This window comes from Parus major, chromosome 3 (assembly GCF_001522545.3).
Source record: "Parus major isolate Abel chromosome 3, Parus_major1.1, whole genome shotgun sequence".
NCBI classification, from domain to species: Eukaryota; Metazoa; Chordata; class Aves; order Passeriformes; family Paridae; genus Parus; species Parus major.
In genome coordinates, this window is record NC_031770.1 from 108,432,308 (window position 1) to 108,453,224 (window position 20,917).

The 20,917-nt window shown below is 39.6% G+C and overlaps 1 protein-coding gene across 1 annotated transcript; it reads right to left on the minus strand.

The window, feature by feature from the left end:
- Window positions 1-541: 541 nt before the first annotated feature.
- Window positions 542-15,508, minus strand: RHAG (Rh associated glycoprotein). The gene is made up of 10 exons (XM_015621518.2): window positions 15,287-15,508; window positions 10,630-10,813; window positions 8,781-8,931; window positions 8,440-8,587; window positions 7,537-7,703; window positions 6,566-6,703; window positions 6,218-6,339; window positions 5,437-5,522; window positions 4,504-4,577; window positions 542-3,830 (listed from the first exon to the last, which is right to left on the minus strand). Exons 1-10 carry the CDS (start codon window positions 15,417-15,419, stop codon window positions 3,753-3,755), a joined length of 1,281 nt encoding a protein of 426 aa, XP_015477004.1. The 5' UTR covers window positions 15,420-15,508; the 3' UTR covers window positions 542-3,752.
- Between the last annotated feature and the right edge of the window lie 5,409 nt (window positions 15,509-20,917).

Below are 20,917 nucleotides of genomic sequence, written 5' to 3' on the forward strand. Positions count from 1 at the left end.
CTTGTCCTTCTCTCCCAAAAGTGTCACTGTCCCTGCAGAGACATGACCAGAGGCAGAGGAGGGAATGGAGGAATTCCCCAGGGAATGTGGCTGCAGTGACCTAGAGGAGAAGAGCCCTGGCACATGGCTGGGAGATTGGGAGAGAGTCTTGAGCAAGTCTGGCTCACCCTGAGCCTGCTGCTGTCCCCAGGGGCTCTGAAGGAGACACCAGGACGTTTCACCTGCCTGGAAGGTGTCCTGGGAAAGGTCCAGGGCCAGTGTCCAGCTGTGCTCCTTCTACTTCACCTTTCCCAAGTGGGTAAAAAGGCACTGAAAATGTCAAGTTTTCCACATATATCGGGAATTTAACTAAGTAACAAAGAACTGAGAGGAAGTTGAAAGGTGAACATTTTGCTGGAGGTTTGAAAAGAACAGAAAGAGCTCTCCTTTGGCAAGAAGAGATATATTTTGTTAATATATTTTGAGAAAAGGTTGATCCCAGTAAGAGAGAAAGAAGATATTGCCAAGAAATATCAAACAAGTACAGTTGGTCATCTGATCATTCAGTTAATGCGTTTATTCAGCAACAGATTTGAGCACAAATATTAAAAGAAATTTTGTAAGCAAATATTCAGCCATTGGCTTTCAAATAAATTTTCCTTTCAGTAATGAAATACAAAGATACTGCTCTGACAGAGATAGGAATAGAGAACTGTAAGACAGCCTTCAAAACTATGGTCACCCACTGGTATTCTGAAAAGGGGTGACAGTAAACTTGACCTTTAGTTAGTTTAAAGAAGATATCATGAACGTTTTTATTCATTAAAAAAAAAAAAAGAAATAACAAATAAAAAGACCAAACATAAAACCAAAAACCCCACACCCTCTTATTTAAGCTCTTTTAATTTAAAAACAAGTTAAAGTGAGAACAAAGGTAAGACAGAAAGTGTTGAGCAGTTGTTGGAAGGGATAAAACATTGCCAGTCTTTCATGAGAAAGAAAAGAAATGTTGATGATTGTGAGCCCCAAATTTAAAATAGTTGTACTTTAACTTCTGTTTACTTTTCAGTCCCATCCTTTAAGCTCATCCTCCACTCTGTGCCTTGTTTAACTCCTTACTTTCCTTTTCTGCCATTGTAAGGTTTCCTCAAAGGGTTCTTAGCAAAATATTTTAAGCTTCTGTCTTTTAAGTGTCCAGTCACATATTACATAGAAGTTGGAACTAATTATTAATGAAGCTCTGCTGATTCAAAGCTTTGATTAATTGGGAAATAACCAACCAAAGAAAATACCCTAAGCCAGAGAATCAAATGCCACTGGCATCTGCAATATGGAGATGAGCAATTAGGGTACTTTGGAGAAACAAACTGTATACTTCAAGGGCACAGTCACATAAAAAAAAAAACCCAAAACATTTAAAGCTCTGATTAGATGAAGGGATTCATCTTCCTACTCAGTTTTTTGAGAGAACCTAAGGGACTGATTTCTCTGAGGGAGGAATACTCTGAAAAAGTATTTCAGGGACAATAACGAGTACTTAGAGGATGAAGGAATGGATTACCATGGAAAGATTATAAGGAGAACTAGAGAACAAAACAGTATAGTTCATTTTTTCCTTTTTGGATTTAAAAAAAACCAAAAAAACAACCTAAATGTTATTATTGAGGGCATCATTCACTAGGGAAAGTTTAGGTTAGATATTAGGGAAAAATTCTTCAGTGGAAGAGTGGTTGAACATTGGAACAGGCTGCCCAGGGAAGCAGGGGATTCACCATCCCTGGAAGTGTTCAAGAAGTGAGTAGACATGGCATTGTCAATGTGGTTTACTGGCCAGTATGAAAATCCATCCAAGGCTGGACTTGTTGATCTTGGAAGTATTTTCCAACCTTAAGGATTCTATAATTCAAAGATTTACTGCCAGTGGGTGGTGCTTCCTCACTCAGGTACTCCTGTGTGGTCAGCACTCAAAACTAGTGAAATTACCTCACCCCCTTTAAGGTGAATGTAAGAACTTCTGAACTCACAAGCACGAATTTGAGGGGTGAAATTCATGTACTGAAGGAAAGATTTTTACAGGTGGTCCACAGATGTAATCTTTTTCAAGTACTTCAACACTTCATAAATTATGCACAAAATACTTTAAAAATCTTTACAAATGCTATATTTACATCGTTAAATAGTTCCCCAGTTTTTACAAAAATGAATGTGTGACAGCTTAGGGAGGATAAAGGACATCTTACAGCCAACAAGGTAGAAGAGAATCAGTCATTGCACATCTGAAAAAGAGCTTATCTGGACTAAAGTGAGATACAACAAATGTATTTTTATTCATGGATAGAAATCTGACATATGTAGCAGTATACAGCAGGTATAACATATGGGACAGCCCTGCCTAAAGATTTCAAGGAAAAATACATCAGCAGAAATAAAAATATATGTGCTCTTTTATATGATAGGAGTTTTCCCCTTAAGTCTGATAAGTAAGACTTGAGATAAGATCCTAATATAAAAAAAAAAAGAAAGATTGAAAGTTCACCCACTTTGGCCTTTTATTCAGAGACATCAGCAGTGTCTTTCTGTGAATGATGGATTGAGGCACTGTGTTCCTTCTGTTTTATTTCCACTTCCCATCCACTGTCTCTCAATGGATAATCCCATGCATGAAGACACCTCATGGAGTTCCTCCAGCTACCTCAATATTTTGTCTCTGAACTGAGCAGCCACTGTCATCACTTCTCCAATTAAGTTAATTTTTCTTAATTTAGCTTCAGTTTTCTTCTTTTTGCTTACACTTTCAGGAGAAAAAGTGACGTCAGAGTCAGTGACTCCCTCCATGGAAGTTCTCTGCCAAGTCTTCTGTAAGCTGAGCGCAGTTTCTTTCCAATCAGTTCCAAAGAATTCATATTTTTCTGGAGCTGGCATAAGTTCAGGTTATATTTCTTGACATTAACACTGCTACAAACCACTTATTACTGTTGAATAAATAGTGTAAGACCTATTATGCAATCACTTGGTTTTCATAGATCCTACTGAGCTCCTTTATTATGTCCTTAAAACTAACTAAATCTAAGTAAAATAAATAAATCTATGACAATAATGAATTTTTTTACAATTTCACTTTCTTTTCCCTTACAATAAACATATTAACAATGACTCTTGATATTCATATTGCCTTATCAATCACGGTATTTTGTGCTTTGTCATAAGAATTATTTCAACATTTTGCTTACTGTCATAATCAAACTTCAAAATACAGCACATTTTCTCCTCCATCAGAAAAGAGGACAACACACTTCCTTAAAAAGTTAAGCTAGGATACTCTGGTGAAAAGTTTGTTCGAATCCATATAAAAAAAAATATCAATTAATTTCTTCTTGATTACCCCTATGCAGTTGAAGTGTGTAACTCAGAAATCTCACAATTAAATATATCCTGTAATAATCTTGAAACCCAAAGTTTATTACAACAGCTATATTGCTGTCAGTGACAAAAAAAAAAAGATAAAATATAGATAATTTTAAAGAGCAGTTTGTGGTGGCTTTTTCTGATGAACAGCTATATTAGAAGGATCTAATTTATTCACCTGAGCTTGGCATAATGACTAAGTAATCTAAAATCAAGCTTGCTTTCTTTTAAAAAAATATAGCTATCTTCAGCCTTTTCTTTAAAACCTGGTGTGCTTGGGACAATCCTTGGATGTTGTTTCATTGTTTCTTAGCATTAGAAACAAAAAAGAGCATCATTAGGACAAACATTGCAGATTAATTATTTTTCTACATGGCAGCTTCAAATCTGCTGTGCTCATCACGGTGGCTGGAGTGAATTTCGGGAACAGTCTCCTCCTCTGGAACCTGCCATGAAGAACAAAGAAGAGCTCATTTAAGGATATATAGATTTGATTTTGCCATAAAAGAAGACTAAAATGTACAGAGAATGTATTTATTATATGTCTGTTTATTAACATTGACATAGCCGGACATGAACCAACAGTTCTGGGTACTGAGGGACGAACTCAGGGTTTTCTTCATAGAAGAAGTTTAATTCATAAAAAAAAACCAAAACAACAAACTATTAAAATTATCTTTAACTTCACATTTTATTTGCAAGGAATGTATATTGCATATTACTTCTTGCCTTGCTTTTTGGGTTTGTCCTGGCATAAAGGATAAAGTTCAGATTGCTTAAATTAAGAATACGTCATCAGTCTCTGATAAGGAAGAGGGTACCTAACACAGTGAGCATGTAAGAGAGAGATAAAGGCCTCCACTGTGATATCAATTTGTCTCTATTTCTGCTTTTTGTTCAAAGTTTGTCCAATGAAAAAGGCATTATTACCTAAGAAGTCCAAAAATGATTGTGAAGGTGCCCTTGATAAATTCACAGACTGAAGCAGAGCAGCATTTTTTAATTTTGAAGAGGCAGCATTTTTGACTCACGTGTGCAAACCACAAAGCCCAGGAGAGCAGGGCTGTGGTGTCTGTGCATCCTCCAACATAATGACAATTGTAGCAGGTTGTGTCTTACCTCCCAATAAGCAGAGTCATCAAAGCAGTTCTGGTCAGATACTTGTCCCAGGAAGGGCAGCTTTAGAATAGCACCTGCAGAAAAACCAGCACTAAAGGTTTAAAAAATGAAGAAAATGACCAAATAAATGTTCCTCAGATGTGCCCTAGGCAGCCAGCTAAGTTTTCTGACTGATTTCCTCATCTATAGAAATGGCCAACCATCCTGGGACATCAGGTTAATGATTCTGAGATGTGATGTAGATGTCTTCATGCAAACATAAATAAGAGCTTTTTTTTAATTGACCAGATTTCAGACCAAAGTTTTCTATTTCAGCCTGATTTTTTTGTTTTTTTTTTTTTTTGTTTAGAAGTATTCACAAACACATGGCAATGTGTGACACCTCATTGAGTATGTCTTGATCTCAAACTAGTTTCTGTTCAGAATTTGAAGTGTCGGAATGTAGAGAAGAATTCCTTCCAGAACAACACCTTATTATTCCTGTAGAAATAAAACTCAGTATCTTTGGAGCACTTAATCAGTAAGATACATAGAATTACAGAATCATAGCAATGTTTAGGTTGGGAAAAGACCTCCAACATCATCATTTCCAATCCTAGACTAAACACCATCTTGTCAATCAGACCAGATCCCCGAGTACCACATCCAGTCTCTCCTTGGACACCTCCAGCAACGGGGACTCCACCATCTCCCAGGGAAGCTCCTTCCAATGCCTGACCACCCTTTCAGTGAAAAAATTCTTCCTGAGAAGCCTGAACTTCATTTGAAGACAAAACCAATGGAAAACTGCTTTTCCATATTTGAGTTTCTGGCATCAGGACCCGTTATTTCAATTTTGTATTATTTATGCAAATCTGTTGATACATTTAAGTTCTCCATGGAGGAATCTCTAAATTCCCATGCGTTGTTAGTCACTACAAGCATCACACTGACCTGTGAGTGCTCCTCCCACCATTGCAATTGCAAGTGTACTTCCCAGGGCAGCAGTCTGGATGGAAGGAGTAAGCAGGTGACCCTCCCTGAAAAAGATAGAAAACCAAACCATTGCCTATCAAAAAATAGTTACACTTTGAGACTGATGATCAGTCTTGCAACATTGTGCTTGCTGCATGCTGGACAAGGTGACTCATAGGAATATGTCCTAGGATCTTTATGGTTGGAAAAGATCTTAAAGAGCATTGAGTCCAACAAATCCTGCCATCGATGGGCAAGAAGAAGCTCATGACCTTAATTTAGCTTTGTTTTAGGCTACAGATGAAAACATGCTCTTTGAGAGGCTACTAATGTCCTGTAAGCCATTAGAGAATACTCTCTTTTATCAAAAAGACCAGAATTTCATCTTTTTGGAGTCTTATGAGATAGTGAAAAAAAAACAATTTTGCCCTTTTTTGTTTTTAAATCTTACAAATACCAGCAGTGTAACTGTAGAGTCATAATAAAATTTGTTCTGTTTGAATGGTTCAGGGTGATGTTTATTTATGATGTTTTAATTAATTTCTTTTTATTTGAGCTTTTAACCTGTAGCAAGCTTGGCATTTTAACAGTTTGTTAAAGGCAGGAGATCAAGAAGACCCAAATTAAATGAGAATTACAATGCCTGACATCAATGATGCATTTCTGAAAAAAATTCATAATTAGATCCAAAAAAGGTAGCAAATTAGAATAGACCTCCAAAAATCAAAAATCTTCTTTCTCTCTTCTCCCTTTAACTCACCTCATTTCCTTTTTTATTGCTGTTACGATGATGCCAGCAACACCCCCCAGAATTCCAGGTAAACCATGTAAGTTATGAACTCCACAAGTGTCTTGAATTTTCAGCTTGGATGCCATCACAGGCTGAAATGAGTGGAAATAGGAAGTTTATAGTGAGTTTATAGCTTTCCATGATCTCTAGATGGATATGCAAAAGAAAAAGCCGAAGTACAAGAATCAAATAATTATTAAAAGTCACCGTTACCTGGAATTTACTGTATCTATCCTCCCTTTGTAGCAAACCAAGAGAGCTCCAGGAAAGCCAAAGAGAAATAAAAAATGGGAGCAGAGCTGGGTCCCCAGTACTTACAGTCAGGAACTGGAATCCAAGGACAGAGACAATTCCAGCAATGACCCCGATGAACATGGCAGAAAAAGGGTGGATTTCCAGGTCAGCACAGGTACCCACTGCTACCCCTCCTGCCAGGGTGGCATTTTGAATGAGAACCTGCAGAGGGGACACAGAGCGAGGCAGGGGTGACACATGAGGAGCAGAGGGTTGTTTTAGGGATGAGTGTCTCTGAAGGCTCTCTTGCACATGCTGGGCTCAGACAAATAACTGCAGCTGCTGGAAAGGAGTGGGTGAAAACAGAGCTGGATTTTAGGGCAAGGGGAGAGAAGCTGGTTTGGTTTTGTCTGTTGTGCAGTTGCATTGAGATTTCCAGGGAATGGGTCATTTCCTTGATAGACCTATTTTGGCTGTTGTAATAAGGTAACTCAAGTAGGAACATCTTTGGAATAAGATTCAAAAGTCCACCTGAACACTGGACTAATGTCTCTAAGGTCCAGCAGGTTCTGTGGACAAGAGAGAATCATCACAGAATCATTAAGGCTGGAAGATTAATAAATCCAGCCATCAAAACAGTAAAACCACCATGTCCCCAGTCTACTACACTGCTTTCCAACCCTTTCTGTGAAGAAATTTCTCCTAATATCCAAATCTGCCCTGATCCAACATGAGGCTGTTTTCTCTCATCCTGTCACTTGGTATTTGAAGAAGAGACTAAGCCCCACCTGGTTTCATCTTTCTTTTTCAGGGAGTTGGAGAAAGTGAGAAAATGAGTGAGCCTCATTTTCTCCAGACTGAGTCTCCCTCATCTCCCTCAGCTGCTTCTCATCAGACTTCATAGGTTTTACAAGTACAATAGCTCTAATTCTGGCTGCAGCATGGGGAAAGGCTCCAGATTGCCTGGACAGATAGATAGACACTGGGAATCTCCCTACTCATCCTTATCAGAGAGGGTTGACTCGATTTAAGAAGGATTATGATGTGATTCTTACCATACTGAATTTGCCTCTTTTATCCACCAAGCTGGAGAGGGCGAATGTCACGATGGTGCAGGCAGCCAGGGAATAGTAAGTGTTTATAATGGCTGTTGCCTGAGCTCCTGGGCCCTCTGCAATGGCAGAGTTAAAACTGGGCCAAAAAAGCCAAAGGAACAGGGTACCTGGATGAATAGAAGTCAAAACAAAGAAAAGCTATTTAGTCACGAGGGCCAATACAACAGAGTGAGCTATAAGAAATGAGGGCAATGATTAATGAGAAGCATGGAATAGTCAAAATTCTGGAAGAAACAATAGAATATGCAGAAATTTTTTACACTGGCAGCTGGGATTTTGACACATGGTCTCTTGTCAGATCTTACTGGAAGGCTTTAATGGCCCCTTGCCCTGCCCCACTCACTGTCAGAGCTCACCACCATTGTGAAACCCCAGCCAGAACAAGAGGCATAGGCAACACAATTCACATGCAAATCCTTTATCATCTATCAATACAACTGAAAGTTTTAGCTGGTGAATTGGTCTATGAACAGTTCTCATGGACAGACAGATATATGGTTTCTGACATTCAATAGCATATGACAGGCACAACTCAATCCTTTTAATTATGGACATTAGTTTTGGAAATACTGCTGATAAGCATAAGACTTAACAGAAAGGAGGTCACCATTAATGTACTGTGAAAACACATATATAATTTCATCTTTCCATCCTTGGAAGAAAGGAAAAACTCTAAAAGTATGTGTGCCACTGAAAATATGGTGCATGGATGAGACTAAAAGGAATTTGTCTCCAGAAGTGTACTTAGGAAAATGAATGTAGTATAATAATAGGTAATCAGGAAAAAAATAGAGATGGAAGAGGGATGAACAGCTGGTCAGCTCTCGATATTACTTCACTTACCAATCATGGCAAACAGGTCTGAGTGATAGGTGGATTCATCATTTTCATGTTTGTTTGTCAGACCAGGACGGTACAAGACGAAAGCTGCAGCCAAACCAAAATAAGCTCCAAAAGCATGGATAGTCATCGAAGCTCCAACATCTGTGGCCTGTAATAGGGACACAAAATAATGCCACAGATTTTATCCAGCATAAAGACAAAGGTCTGATGAACAAGAAGTCTGGAGGACTGAATGGTTTAATTCTGTGGTAGAACCAGAGCCTAGCATAAGCAAACTGGAAGTATCACCAAGTGAAAGCACTTGTTATAAAGAGAAAACAATGACAGCTAAATAGTTGTACCTTGAATACTTCAGTAACTAGGTGTTCATTGCATGCAAAGATGGTGATCTCCAGAAGAGTCAGGATCAGCATCTGGATGGGACTTGTTTTCCCCAGGAGTGCTCCAAATGAAATCAAAGCAGTTGCTGTACTGAAGTCTGCATTTATCATGCTGAAGAAAAAAAAAAAAAAAAAACAAACAAAAAAACCCAAAACACATAAAAAAATTAGTTTAAAAGCTCTAATATCAAACATGCCATAAAAATGATATCATTAAAATTATAGAGCTTTAAGTCTTCAGATACAAAATTATCAAGCTCATCTTCATGGATAAAAATTAAATCAAACCTTTCCAGATGGGTCTTGTAAGGATCTTACCAGCTAGTGAAGAAGGATTCCTCCTGCTTATACCATACATGTCCTTAGCTGGTTGAAATTATGATGAAAAGGTAGATGAGAAGTGTATTGGGATATGCTGGGATGTCATGGAATCACAGAATAATTTAGATTGGGAAAGGTTCTTAGACCATTGAGTCCAACCTTTCACCCAGCACTGCCAAGTCCACCACTAAACCATGTCCCTCAGTACCACATCTGCAGGTATTTTGGAACACTTCCAGGGATGGTGACTCTACAGCTTCCCTGGGCAGACTGTTCCAATGCCTGAACACCCTTTCTGTTGAGAGATTTTTTCCTGATATCCAACTAAATCTCATTTGGTGTGATTGCCTCTTGTCTCTTCAAGCCATTTCTTCTTGTCCTGTCCCTGTTCCTTGGGAGCAGAACCCAACTCTTCCCAGCCATCCCCTCCTGTCAGGAGCTGTGCAGAGCCAGAAGGTCCCTCTTGAGCCTCCTTTTCTCCAGGCTGAGCTTCTCCAGCTCCTCCCTCAGCTGCTCCTCATCAGAGCTGTGCTCCAGACCCTTCCCCAGCTCCATCCCCTTCTCTGGTTGTGCTCCAGCCCCTCAATTTCCAGTCCCAACTACCAGCTAGGTTTCAAAGATGACAGTGAGGTCTTTGGTCAGGTGGTTTATATAACCCTGGGAGCCTTCCACACCTGTCTGTCTCTGTGCATCATATTTGCATGAACTGTCAGGCAGGACCAGTGTTAATAGGTTTTGGGGATTGGAAAAGGTAAATAAAACCAGAAATTGATCAAAAACTTAGAGTAGAGAGGCACTAACCTGTGGGCCCCTCTAAAAATACCTGCCTCTAAGCATTAAGGAGCTACTTGCATCATTCCTGCTTTCCCCTCAGTAATGTTTGGATGCTGCTCATTTCAAAATTGTTTACAAGTTGTCTCAGAAAACAGAACTGCAGATGTGGAAATCACTCTGAGACCTTGGAACTGCAGGGCAGGTGAATAGGAAGGGCATTAAATGTGCTTTGAGATGTTGCCCATGAGGTCTCCTATTCTGTGATTGGTGTTCAGACCCTGCTGGAGTACAATGCTCATGAAAATCATTCCTTGAGTAGTAAGAGAAAACCTCATGTGCATAGACATGCTGCTCCAGCCTTTCTTCTGTCACCCCTTGTGTCATGGAAAGACAGATCCTTCCATGCCTGCTGGATGCAGGATGTGTGCTGTGCTACTGCTGGAAATCTTCCAGCTTCTACAGCTTCAGAGATTCAGAGCAACCTCTCAACAGGACCCACACCTCCCACACATAATGTACCACCTCAGATTTCTTCACAATCTTTGGTTACCTTGGCCCAGTGTACCAGGAGTGGCCCCCTCAGAAGTGAAGGGAAGAAGGATGTAGAGAGGTGGACAGTAAAGCTTAATAAATTTAGGACCCCTTAGATATGGTTTATGGCTTATCCTGACATCTTTAGGGATAGAAATACCAATTTTTGTAAATTCACATATACCTTTTGATATTAATAGGAATTTTCCCTTCTTTCATGTGCCAAAATCCTTGCATAAGAATTCCCCACTGGAGACCGAAGGCAGCAATGAGCATGTTGAAACCAACACTGCTGAATCCATATTTCTTCAGAAAGGTCATCAGGAAACCAAATCCAACAAATATCATCACATGGACATCTTGAAAGTCTGAAAGGGAAACATGTCTGTGTAAAGACTGTGAAGAGTGACTGTGAAGGGTGACAAGCCAGGGACAAAGGCAGCTTGAGTAGAGTTCCAAACTCCAGTCATGCATGTGATCCATTCTTCCCACTTCATGACCAGACTGCTTGCCGAAAACTGAATGTCTGGAAAATGCCACACCTGATAATTGATTATATTGATGCCTATATCATTATGGAAAGCCACTGGATCTCTATACTTGCGAATTTACTTGTGTCTGGCACTGCCCTCTCTTTGTGCAGCTACCTGGAACATCATCACAGCTTCATGTCCTTACAGAACATTTATGTTCCCCTTACAATAAAGGTGGTCAGAGCCAGTGTGTTCTGACTAACTCCAAAATTGTATATGGGATTTGTTTGGGTGAGTGCGAGGTGTCCCAAGTGCAAAGGAATGCTTGGGATCCCTAAAAATTACTGTCCAAGACATTGATCTTTTTGCATGGATAAAAGAAAAATTCATTTTAAGGCAAAGTTTAAATTTAACAATTGATATAGTTAATCTACAATACTATTAGTCTTCATTCAAATATTTGGTTGGTTTTGAAATATGAATTTTCTTAAAATATGTATGGTTAGTTATTTTTCTACTTTTTAAAGTTATTACTTTAATTTTCTTTTTTTGTGCTTTTGATACAGTCATCACCACAACAGGGATACTTTTTATTTTAAAATTTTTTTTTTTTTTTTTTACTTTTAAGCTTTATGTGATTTAATTAACTCTAAACCAGACAGGTTTGAGTCCTGTAATTACAACTTTTTGTCTGATTTTACTGTTAATAAGAACCTCCAGTACAGAGATATCGTTTTTAAAACTTAATTTCTTTGCTCTTGCATGTTAAGAGTGAAAAACTTGAGCTTGTTTTTGGCTTGAAGTTTCAATTCCCATTACCTGAAGCATTCCTCAGTTTTGCATTACCAGGCTTAGCCAAAAGAGGGCCCAGAAGTATAAGAAGTTACTGGGGATTCCTAAAAACCTCATATTTGCAGTGTCATATTCCAGCCCTGCCCTAGCACACAGTAATACAGTAATGCAGAAATATGCAGCAAGAGTCTTGACTTTGCATTTGAGAAACAGCATCGTTGGCAGGCTTGGGATTAGATGATAAACTTTAATGTTCCTTCCAACCCTGACTATTCTGTGATTCTATAGAAATGCAGGTGATCCACAAACATCTCCAGCCCTGTTTCTTGCTTCTCAGGCTGGACATTTTAAAGCTGTCTGGTCTTATTCACACAAATGGTTTAAAGTCCTAGTTTAAATTAGGTTAATTCATGGGTGTTGAGGACAAATTCCTTCTAGTTTAGCATGTACCTTGAACTTTAACTATCTCTTTTGCATGATTTTGAAGAAGAGTAGGTCTGGAGTGATTAATGATGAAGAAAACAGCATGGTTTGAACGGCACTGTTTTAGTAACTAGTTGTGTTTGATAAAGTGTAGCACTTCTGTCAGAGAGGAAAATAAAGATTGGGACAAACACTCCAGCAGATCCTGAACAAAGCCACTACACAGATTTCTGCAAGGCTGGCCAAGACCAGCATATTAACTCCACTGCAAGGTGGTCAGTCTCAACACAAAGATGTTTGTGAATACTGTAAAGCTGATCTTGCTCAGCCTAAAGTTGTAAACCATAGAACCCTGAACAAGAGGGATGCATAAGTTTCCCTAGGCCATGAGTCATGGATACTCACAGGACAATGAAGGATGCCAGAAAATACAGGATTACGAAAGAAATCCTCTTGTAGTGCTCTAAGAGCCATCACACCCCCTTGTTCTCCCATTCCAGTGGCACAACACACCTAAGTTGTCCATCCAATTTGCCATGCCTGTACTTGTATCCACCAGAAACAGATATAATGAAAAGCTACGCTTTGGGAATGATCTCAGCTGAGCCCTCCTTACCTGAGTGCAAAGCTATGCTGAACCTCCACTATTATTTTCATTTTTCTTCTGTCCAAAACCACTGAAACAGCTTTCATTCATGGTGCTTAGGTATCTAAGGTATTCAAAATCAGGCCTTGCACTGCGGTCCTGAGAGTATAAATTACCTCCTGGATGAAAGAACTAAATCTCAGCTACAGATGGGTTAACATCCTGAGGCATAGCATGGGAAGCAGTTTGAGGCCATCATTTTGGGGACTCAAGGGAAGTCCTGGCTCAAGATTTTTCCTAATACACCTATACAACCATAGCATTAAATTTCTGCCAAGTCTGCAGGCAAAGTGCACTTTTGTTTGCACTTTGTACTGGTATAAATTTGAGAGTAAGGGGTCCTAAAAGTGAAAATATAGGTATTGCAAAAATCTACTTTTATTCCCATTCTTTATTGGGAATGACCTCTGCGAGGTCAGCATCTGAAAATTGAACATGACATTGGTGGTGTTTGCTTGGTTTATGTTTCGACTGGTAATCTGAACAGCCTGGCCAAAAGAAATACATGTTCTTCTCTCCTGAAACACTGCTACCACCTTAAAAATAATCCTTTATCCAAGCTATGCCTAAAGCCATGCCTGGCAGGAGGTCAAGGGCCCAGTTTGCATGAGCTCAAGCCATTTCAGAGGGCTGCTCACAGGTCAATAGTGAGGACAGCCGAGGGACAAGTGTGCAGGAATAACGCAGTCATACACTGCCTGTGCAGGGAGGCATGGGAGACTGCAGAAAATTCCTCCCACACTTTTTAGACACTGATATTAATGAAGAAATAAGCATAGGTGATCTCTGACTGGGTAGGTTACATTTAAAGACCTATATTGTAGTGTTAGTACAATTACCTGTGCTGTCAAATTATTCATGTGAGTTTTGGCATAACTTTTGCTTAGGCCAACAATCACCTCCTGGGTGGCAGTGGATCAAGAGTAATTCCCAATACACTGTCTAGATAAGGCTACCTAATTTAGGAACTTGGATGGTTCAATGCATTTGGAATAGTTTAATATGACACCAGCTAAGAGAGCTGCATTTGTTCAGCTTGGAGAAGAGAAGGCTCTAGGGAAACCTTAAAGCACCTTCTAGTACTTAAAGGGGCTTATTAAAAAGTGGGAGAGTGACTTCTTAAGTTGGAAGATAGTGACAGAACAAAAAGCATCAGTTTAAATTAAAAGAGGAGAGATTTATATTGGGTATTATGAAGAAGTTCTTCCCTGTGAGGGTGGGGAGGCCCTGGCACAGGGTGCCCAGAGAAGCTGTGGTTGCCCCATCCCTGGAAGTGTCCAAGGTCAGGCTGGACAGGGCTTGGAGCAACCTGGGATAGTGGAAGGTGTCCCTGTCCATGGCAGGGGGTTGGGGTGAGATGATCATTAAGGTCCCTTCCAACCCAAACTTTCCTTTGGCTCTATGAACATCATTGACATGGCCAAACTGTGTCACAGAGAGTGAGCTCTGGCACAGCCCAGGTTACCATATCTCAGGGATTCTGCCACATCTCAGGGGAGCTAACCTAAATGGGAGTAATTAGCCCCTGATGTCCATCAGCCGACTTTCATCTGAAGCTGAATAACGCCCTCACTCGCTGTTCTCTGACCCAGACAAAGCTCTCTGTGAGAATACACAACACAAGGCTGCTCCAGCCTGAGATCACATGCCCCTGTAACATCCACTGACAGGACAGAATGAGAGAAAAGTGGGATGCATTCAAAATGACACAGGTGCTACCTGCAGGCAGGGAATTCTGTACTCTGTGATCCTTATCAAGCACATTGCAATCAGGGGTTCATTGAGGCCTCAGAGCCAGAAAACAGAACAACAAACCTTCAATTCTGCCAGGAAAACACAGTTGGTAGCTCTGCAAACTTTGTTTTCTATTTATTCACAATAGTCTTATCTTTGCACAAGATAAGGAGGGGGTGAGAGAAGTAACTACTTCTGAGGCCAAGAGCTTTTTCTGGTCTTCACCAAGTATTTGCAGAGAAACAAATCAATAAAAACATTTTCAGGCTAAACCATTGCTGCCTGATGGAGTATTTTATAACAATGATGTATATGCAGCTACAATTTCCATATTCTCATAAGACACTTTTTCCAAACCTGGATGGTAGTAATGAAATGTTCTATTCATTTAAATTATTTAATACAGTAATCAGGATAGAAGGTCTGTCAAGAAACTCCCCCATCTCTCTCTGGAAAATGCTGGAATCTTTCAAAGTAATACACAGTTCTCCAATTCTTAACCCAATGTGCAAACCCTGGAACTATTTCCCAGGCTCTTCTCTCCCAGAACAGTAAACTTCTTTGTAGTGAGGTACTTGCAGAATTTTATATGTGCTCAATTTGGATTTGTCTTTGAAGCCTGCTGCTTTCACACCTCAGAAAAATGTGTTTGCCCCAAAACACAACTTTCTTTTCCAGCTTAATCAGTAGGTCTCGTAAGTTATTCAGAAATCTTGCTTATGATCAATTTAAAGAAATTTCAGCTTGTATAAATCTTAGGCAGAAATACTTACGTGGGTATAACTCCATAGCAGGTCTTTTGTCATATTCCACAAATATCCCATACAAAACAATGACAATCACTTCCAGAAGAAGCGCCAGGATGGAGAACTTGAACTTCATGTTGGTGTCAAAGTCTGGAGGCATTGCTGGAGAGCAGCTGGCTGTGAGAGCTTGATAATGGGTGTTTGCCTTCACAGGAGCCGACTAATTCTGTGGATCTGGGTGATATAGCACAAAAAAAAAAAAAAAGAAACAGAGACGTGAACACACCGTCACACCCACTATGGGAGGGAAAAAGTACAGGTCAATATAGTGATTTCCATTTCCCAGGGTACTTCTGTGTGTGAAATGCTGGCTTGCATGTGGGTTTGGGTTTCTTTTTTTCTTCTAGTTTGTGATACAAACCAGCTCGTGCAGCCACAGTTGTACTTCTCACTGACTATATGTATTTTAAAAAGGAAATAGTCTTCAAGAAAATCTCACAGAGCTTGGCTTACTGCATGAAGGAAGGAACAGTGACTCTCAATTGTGTTTCTTGTAGTCAATAATATTTACAAGTTGTTGCTCTTCTTCCAAAATTTAAATAATTTTGCATTGCAAATAAAACATGGAAAATCGCCTCTCTTCCTATAGGCTGTGATAAGCAAAGAGAATCTCTTTCAACAACTTGAAGTTTTTATTTCTTTTTTTAATTTCACAGTGAAGTACTCTTTCTCAGAGCACAAATTCTCATTGTAAACTTTTATTTAAAAAGGAAATTATTGTAGTTCTTTATATGTAAAAATGATATTCATAGTTGTTAAAAAGGAAAGCTGTAATTACTAAAAAGAGGAATTTGAAGAGAATATCTCCATTTTTAATTTTGAATGATTGTTGTTTTTTTTAATATTCCTCTTAGCTCAGACAATGGAAATAGGTCAGTGACAAAATCTGTTAAATGTTTTAAAAAGCTTAGTTTGCAAATCTTCTCACAAATGGAGGAGTAACTTAAATTTCACTTAGTTAACCGTTCAATGATCTCTTGCTCTTGAAAGTCACATAGCTTGTCAAAATTTGTCTTGAGTCCTCAAAGTTTTGTTGATAAAGTATTGCATCAATGTGAATAAATTCATCTTTGTTAATCCAGTAGTCAGAAAACAGAGCAAAATTGTACATCAGGAGCATTTATTTAATGAAAAATTGTATCTATTGAAAAGAAGGATGATATTGTAGTAGTTGACTAATTGGTCATGAAGAAGTAGTGCCAGGGTATGGCAATAAAATGTTGTGTCAGTCCTTGGGTACAAAAACCAGCTAAATACAGAGATGCTGGGAGATGATGCTAAATTGGGCTGCTGTGCTGGTGAGATACTGCTGGAAAACTGCTCACATGCTGTGACATTTAAAAAACTCATTTTTCATTCTGGTGTACAGGGCAGTGCCATGACTTTTTCTCTGTTCCTAAGTCCAGTTACCAATTCTTTAATATAAAGGTAGAGTTAGACCATTATTCAAACTAAGTTTAAAATTATCACTGTTTTTTCTCCCTAAAAATGAGTCTGTGTACTTGGAAGGGAAACCAGAGTATTTAGCAAGAAAATGCTTGTCTCTCACATAATCAAGCCTGCAAATGGCAAGGCTAAAATAAGCATATATGTGTTTTTTTTTTCCTTCATAGCATCTGTATTTAATTTGAGCATCTTAAAGAGAGGAAACAGCTTTGATAAAAAGCTATCACTCATCCTTACTGCACCACAGGATAGGACACTCAGCCAGGTTTGATTGTGAGGACCTGTGAGCTCCTACATTTGCTCAGGAAGTGATTAAAAAAGGACAAACTCATGAACAAAGTTCATTGTTGTTTTTTTTTACTTGTAGCTCAGCCATGAATGTCTTGTGTATTCATTGTATAAAGTTTTTCCTAGTGAAGGTCTCACATGACATGTGTGCAATCCTTATGTTACCATCTTTCAGGGGTGCAGAAAAGTTTCCTTGCTGAAATCTTACCAGGAAAAAAAGCCTTTTAATAGTGTTTAGAATTTAAAATGGGTCAAGTCCATTCAATCAGGACTTTTTCTGAGGTTATTGTTTTATGTCTTAAATCTCATACAGGTACATGCACACATAGAGACACACAATCTGTATTGGAAGAGTATTCATCCATGTCTTTTTCCTTTTCCCTTGGCCAAGAAGAATAACTTAGCTCTTTTCCAATGAGGTGAACTAGTGCCCAGCAGCCAGAGAAAGGCTCCTAGACATGTACGGGTTATTTACACACAAATAGGGATACTGAAGAAATTATTTTCCTATATTTTTGCACTCTAATATTTGTTCTTCTAAATAAATGGAACATTTCTCTCTCATCACTAACAAGGTTGAATCTGTCACAAATTATCTCCAGATATTGCCATGTTTAAGCTAAAAGGACTAACAACAAAAACTGCCAGGAGGAAGGTGCTTTACCCAAGGGGTGGAGCTGGACTATTTTGCTCTCTGGACCTTTTGGTAAAACCCAGTTTGCCCTGACTTACTGCCTCGGTTTTTGCTACCCCTTGAGATGGGCTTTGGTGTGTGTCATATGTGGGAACGGGCATTGCTTCAGGAAATGACAGGTGCTTTGGAAATTCTCAATCCTCTCCAAGGGAAGAATTGATAATATTGAGCCATACCCTGGGTACATAAATACCCTGTCACAACATCTGTGGAGAGTAAGGGACGTCTGTCCTGTTAAATCATGAAAACGCGATTTCAGCCCTACATCACAGTGGAAACTTTGAACATAGGAGGTCCTACATTTGGGTCTGATGTATTTCCCAGCAGAAGCAACTTCCATGTCAATGGCTGTCTGTCATTCCCATTTTTTTCCTGATTGCTTTGTTTCTGACACAAGCTTTCCAGGTGATGGGGAACAGCCACCTCCAACATCTCCTTTCAAATGCCTTTATGTGTCCATCCAGCTGCTGCACAGGGCAGTCAAAATGAACACATCCTGAACTGTTCCTCTTTAGGAAATGTTTGTGTCTCCTTATTTGCTTTATCTTAATCCTGGTGGCTATTAAAGCAAAGGAAGGAGTGAGGGTGTTCTTTCACAAATATTGTTGCACACCTGGATCTACTAAGTAACTTTACATACTTGTCATTTAAATAGCTGTTGGATTTTTTTTTCCAGATTTCCATCTAAATATGGAAATGTCCAGTTGGTGGACAAATCACAAAATTGATGTAAATAAATGTGAACAGCTATGGTAGAGTTTCAAGCTTCTGGAAGGATAAAAATAAGAAATAAAGGGTTTGTTTGGGCAGTATCTTACCTAAAGAGTAAGAAAGAAATTGAATTTAATGATCTTCTTACAGAATTCCCTCAAGCATCATTAGGAGTGGCATTCAACTGACCAGACACTCTCTGGTCAGTCTGCATTTCTGTACCTGATATAACCTACAATGTTTTCCTTTTAAATCACAGACTCATGGAATCATTACGGTTGGAAAAGACCTCTAAGACCATGAAGCCCAGCCTTAACCCAGCACTGCCAGGTTTACCACTAGACCAGCACCACCAGCTACACTCCCTCAGTACCGTATCTACATGCTTTTTCTATTTATTTTCTAGAAGAAATAGAAACTTCCAAGAGCAATTGTTTTCATGTTAAAGGAAGTTACCTAAATACCTGGCTAAATAGGCCAGGTGAATGGAAGTGCCCTTTTTGGTCATGTTTGTTGGCTGACACAAGTTCAAATCAGGTTCAGGATGTCTCCTAGAAGAGGCTGATGTTATTTAAGACTCTGAGCTCAGCTCACTGAAGCCTGGGCTACAAGGACTCCTCAGTCAATGTGGATTTACAGAGCATGTCTTGGATGCACACTAATCTTCAGTTTTCTTCTTGGTGTGTGTCTTGAAGACACAGCTATGGAGAGCAGGGAGGTGGAATAAGGTGCATCTTGCCTCCACACTGAGACAGAAATATTTCTTTGACCTCCTGAACTTGGAGCTAAGTTTTTTTGAGAACATTGACATTTATCCCATTTCTGCGGTGTTGCATTAGAAATATTTTTTTCATTAAACATTAACTACAATTCTTCAAGTCAGCAGACCCTATCTCTCCTCAAGTTGAAAGCTCAACCAAGAAAATGCAGTTTTTTGATGCAGTCCTAAAATAGCCTCCTTCACCTTAAAGAGGGAAGCAACATTCTGTGGATTTTCTGACTTTAGAGAGCAGCAATAAGATCACAGCACAGGTCAGGCTGGAGGGAGACACAATGGCTCATCTGGTCCCTCCTCCCTGCTCCAGCAGGGTCATCCCAGAGCACAGGACACAATATCTGGAATATCTCCAGTGAGGAGACTCCACACCCTCTCTGCTCTCTGTTCAGTGCTTGGTCACTGCACTGGGAAGAAGTTCTGCCTCCTGTTCAGGTGGAGCTTCCTGTGCATCGGTTTCTGCCCATTCCTTTTTTGTCTTGATGGGATCCCAATCACCCCCACCAGCCTCTTAGCTGATTTCTTGTGCATGTGGGTTGATAATGCAGTGTTTCTTTCTAAAATAAATATGTTTTATTTTTTCATTTGAAATCTTGCAGACTTTGTTCTCTAAGACCTTGCGTGATTACTAGACAGTATTTTTAATTTTTCCAGTACACAAAGAACATCAATAAAAGGTAACACAAGAAGGAATTAGCCTTTTTCTTTCCTCTGAATAGAATAGGCTAAATAATTACATCCATTTAGGCTGTGTTCAGCTAAAGCATGACTTGTTGAAGAGGAGCATGTTTCACTTAAAACCTTCCCTCTTTCATGTCTGCTTTTATTGCATGAGTGTTACAAAAGCGGGGCTTAAATGCTGAAACAGAAACTTTTGGTGGAGGTGTATCCCAGAGGTGCAGGAAAGCTGTTTTCTAGAGATAACAGGGTTCTGCTCCCTTCTACAAGGGCCAGTGGGCCTGTCTGAACTTCTCCTGTGATAAAAAGGAACCTCAGCTAAGATGGGTGCTTTGCCATAACATCTAGAAGCTCTACCTATTATTTTGAGAAAGCAATAAGAAATACTAGCAATTAGATGTCTGTGTTTTAGTCTCAGATGGTAAGAGTGATGAATCATATATTGTTATTGACTTTTCTTATGTTAAAGTGTTTCTCTTGCTCCCCATCAGTCCCCTGTGCTTGTAACAGGGCACTTGGTGTGGCTGTTCCTGCCTGTGTGAAATCCCCTTCAGAGTCTGTTTCAAAAGGCAAGCAGGCCCTAAGTTTCTGAAAAAGCACAAGGAGATGACTTCAGACACGGCAATGAATCATCTCAGTTGTCTTTCCTTACAGAGGACTGGCTGCTTCTAGGTTTCAAAATCCACTCTGCAGCTGTGAGTACACCTGGATTTGTGTTCACTCTATGTGTCATGCCAGAAGAGCACTAGGAAAAGACACTTGTAAAGGAAGTTGAAGAGAATTGCATTGAGTCTCGGATATTAGGAATAAATTCCTCCCTGTGAGGGTGGGGAGGCCCTGGCACAGATTACCCAGAGAAGCTGTGGCTGCCCCATCCCTGGGAGTGTCCAAGGCCAGGTTGGACAGGGCTTGGAGCAAGACCTGGGATAGTGGAAGGTTTCCCTGCCCATGGCAGAGAGGCTGGAAATGGATGTTATTTTTGGTCCCTCACAGTCCACACCATTCT